At 30.2% G+C, this 2935-nt stretch overlaps 2 protein-coding genes across 2 annotated transcripts in view; one reads left to right on the top strand and one right to left on the bottom strand.

Moving 5' to 3' along the window:
* Positions 1-276, top strand: part of LOC126896083 (uncharacterized) — a 5084-nt gene extending 4808 nt beyond the window's left edge. Inside the window, exon 4 of the mRNA XM_050668539.1 lies at positions 24-276. Coding sequence (XP_050524496.1) covers positions 24-276 — 253 coding nt within the window. The remainder of the gene's footprint in view (positions 1-23) is intronic.
* Positions 277-1747: 1471 nt separating this feature from the next.
* Positions 1748-2928, bottom strand: LOC126906725 (uncharacterized). Its single transcript, XM_050687496.1, has 4 exons — positions 2455-2928; positions 2265-2393; positions 2051-2204; positions 1748-1989 (listed from the first exon to the last, which is right to left on the bottom strand). The coding sequence occupies exons 1-4, from the start codon at positions 2596-2598 to the stop codon at positions 1973-1975; spliced, it is 444 nt and encodes a 147-aa protein (XP_050543453.1). The 5' UTR covers positions 2599-2928; the 3' UTR covers positions 1748-1972.
* Between the last annotated feature and the right edge of the window lie 7 nt (positions 2929-2935).

Below are 2935 nucleotides of genomic sequence, written 5' to 3'. Positions count from 1 at the left end.
ATCAATCCATTATCATGTATAAGAATAGAGTGTGATATCGTACATGGTGCATTTGTTAACGGACGCGAGACGTGTTCAATTTATGAGTTTTATCCTTTGGTGTCGCCCGGCTATAAGATTGTAGAATCACCTAACAATCTGATTTATTACCCTGTAATGACTAATCAAGTAGATAACGTAAAAATTGAAATTAAAGATCAAAACGGAGAACTTGTCGATTTCAGAGGTGAGAGTGTAACAGTTCGTGTTCATATCCGTTATGGGAGTACGATATAACGTTAAAAGAAAACGTTTTGACGACATTGACAACAGTTGTGTTTCAAAATTTCCAGTGTTAACAAAGGATAGCTTGAATACTCTCTTAAATCTTGGTTACACGCTTGCAAACCATTATGGAAGACATTCTGAACATACACGAAAAACCATACTTCGAAGAAAGTATAACAAAATTTGAATATCATTCGTATCAACCGTTTTCTAGTAATGCGCTGTCGAATAACGATGAAATACGAATTGCGATACAACATCAAGATTTGTACACTCTACCCAGCGAATCGTTACTACACATCGAAGGTGAAGTAGAAAAAAATATGGAATCGGTGGGTGAAGGTGCGTCATTTGTTAAAATAATTAACAACGGTATTATGTTTCTGTTTGATGAAATTCGTTACGAATTAAACTCGGTCGAACTCGATAAAATAAGAAATCCTGGTATAACGACATGTATGAAAGGTTATGCGTCTTTTCAAACGGCTAACCTTTACCGATATCAAAACGCTGGATGGAATGAGAGCGGTGAGAGTAAGACAAACTTTGAAGTTTGTATACCCCTTAAATTAATCATGGGGTTTGCGGAAGATCATCGCAAAATTATAATAAATTCTCGTCAAGAACTTATATTGCATAGATCTAGCGTGGATATTAACGCGTTAAAATGTGAACGAGGCAATGGTAAAATAAAAATCGCGAAAATTATGTGGAGAATGCCGCATATAAACGTCGAGGATGGTGTTAGATTGCAACTTTTGAAGACATTAGATTCTCGTCAACCACTTTACATTGCTTTTAGAAGCTGGGAATTATTTGAACATCCATATTTACCACAAACAACAAATCATTCGTGGGCCGTTAAAACGTCAACGCACACTGAAAAACCTAGATATGTGATTATAGCGTTTCAAACTAAACGTAAAAACATTATATCTGCAGACATGAGTCGATTCGATCATTGTNTAACATTATATCTGCAGACATGAGTTGATTTGATCATTGTTCTCTATCATCGCTCAAAGTTTTTTTAAATTCAGAGTCTTATCCATATGACAGTTTAAACATCGATTTTGATAATGATAAATATTCAGCGTTGTATCAAATGTATTCATCGTTTCAAGATACTTTCTACAATATCGATAATGGTGATCCTATTTTGACTNATCTATAATATCGATAATGGTGATCCTATTTTGACTAAAGATGAATTCAAAGACATTGCACCTATGGTTGTCATCGATTGTTCGAAACAGAATGAAAAAATTAAAAGTGCACATGTAGACGTTCGAATTGAATTCGAAACCAAGATTCCTATACCAAAAGATACGTCAGCATATTGTCTTATACTACATAATAAGATTTTCGAGTATAACGCTATGACTAGCGAAGTACACAAGGTGGTTTAATTTATGAAATAAAAAATTAATATAAGTATAATATTTTTTTTAATTTAAAACAATTACTATTGTACATAATTAGTTATAATTTTTAGTTATTTATGTTTTACATTTAATGATTAAATTTAAATTTATTTACAATATTATACATTATTAATATATTTATAAATTTATTTATTACTATTGTTATTGAAATAGTTATTTAACTTTTTTTTTTTCCAATGTTTTTGTTCATATTCTTTGAATACAGCTAGTGATAATTCATCTGTCTCTCGAGCACATTCTTCGTCGTCAAATTCATTATTTCAACTCCTAACGTCTTCTGAAATACGATAATAATTTTATTACTATTTAAAACAGATTTATAATTTTTTTTTACTTACTTATCATTTCTTGGTAATCTGATGTCTTTACATCATCAACCCACGTTCCCTGTGTTATTAGGTCCAATAAATCTTCTTCCGTATCAAAATTCAACCATGGAGGTGTTCCGAGATGAAGACAATTTCCATTAACTGATTCATTATTTAACTGATTCTATTATTATAATAAAAACATGAAAATTTTTTAAATATATATAAAATATTAAACACATACCGTTTCATTTAACCAAGTTTGATGTTGGGCCGCATCGATCATCGAATATGATGCAGGATTTTCTATTTCATTAACTATATTTAAATAATAATCATCCATATTCCAAAAATCTGGTAATAATTCTTGAGACTGCGAAAATATATATATTTTATTATAATCGCATAAATAAAATTATTTTTAAATTACTTACCATTGTTTGGGAAAGCGGTTCAATTTTCATCTCGTTTATTATATCTGCGAATTCTTCTTCGCCAAGTAGTGGAGACAACGGTTCACTTTTCATATTATTTAGAATTTGTAAAAATTCTTCGTTGTTAATACTTTGTGATGACATGTTGCTTATACGCTTTTGATCGAATGACTGTGATCACACATACTCTTATACAATCTTACAGTAGAATTTCAAAATGATGAATTAGCATTTCTTTTGACACTGCGATCGGTTTAAAATTGGTTGACGTTTTAAAAACAATTGCTGGAATGGGTACTGTGAGATATATATCAGTTTTTAAATTTACTTCGTTATATTTTTGTCTTAAAATTTGCTGATTATGTGTTATTTAAATGCTAACTGTTTAAATCATAAAATAACCAACTTGCGTATTATATATACATGCATTTAAAATATTATTTCAGCATTTTGTCTTATCTAGCAGCATTTAAATTTTTTT

Source organism: Daktulosphaira vitifoliae, unplaced genomic scaffold (assembly GCF_025091365.1).
Source record: "Daktulosphaira vitifoliae isolate Bord-2020 unplaced genomic scaffold, ASM2509136v1 Scaffold_1, whole genome shotgun sequence".
NCBI lineage: Eukaryota > Metazoa > Arthropoda > Insecta > Hemiptera > Phylloxeridae > Daktulosphaira > Daktulosphaira vitifoliae.
Note: the sequence above shows the minus strand (reverse complement) of the source record. Positions and strands in the feature narration are given on the sequence as shown.

Excerpts from the sequence above, each read along its gene's own strand:
- LOC126906725 (XM_050687496.1), bottom strand. The coding sequence starts at position 2,598 with ATGTCATCACAAAGTATTAACAACGAAGAATTTTTACAAATTCTAAAT. Across the intron at positions 2,394-2,454 it reads AACCGCTTTCCCAAACAATG|TCTCAAGAATTATTACCAGA; the intron begins GTAAGTAATTTA and ends ATATTTTCGCAG. Across the intron at positions 2,205-2,264 it reads AAACTTGGTTAAATGAAACG|AATCAGTTAAATAATGAATC; the intron begins GTATGTGTTTAA and ends TTATAATAATAG.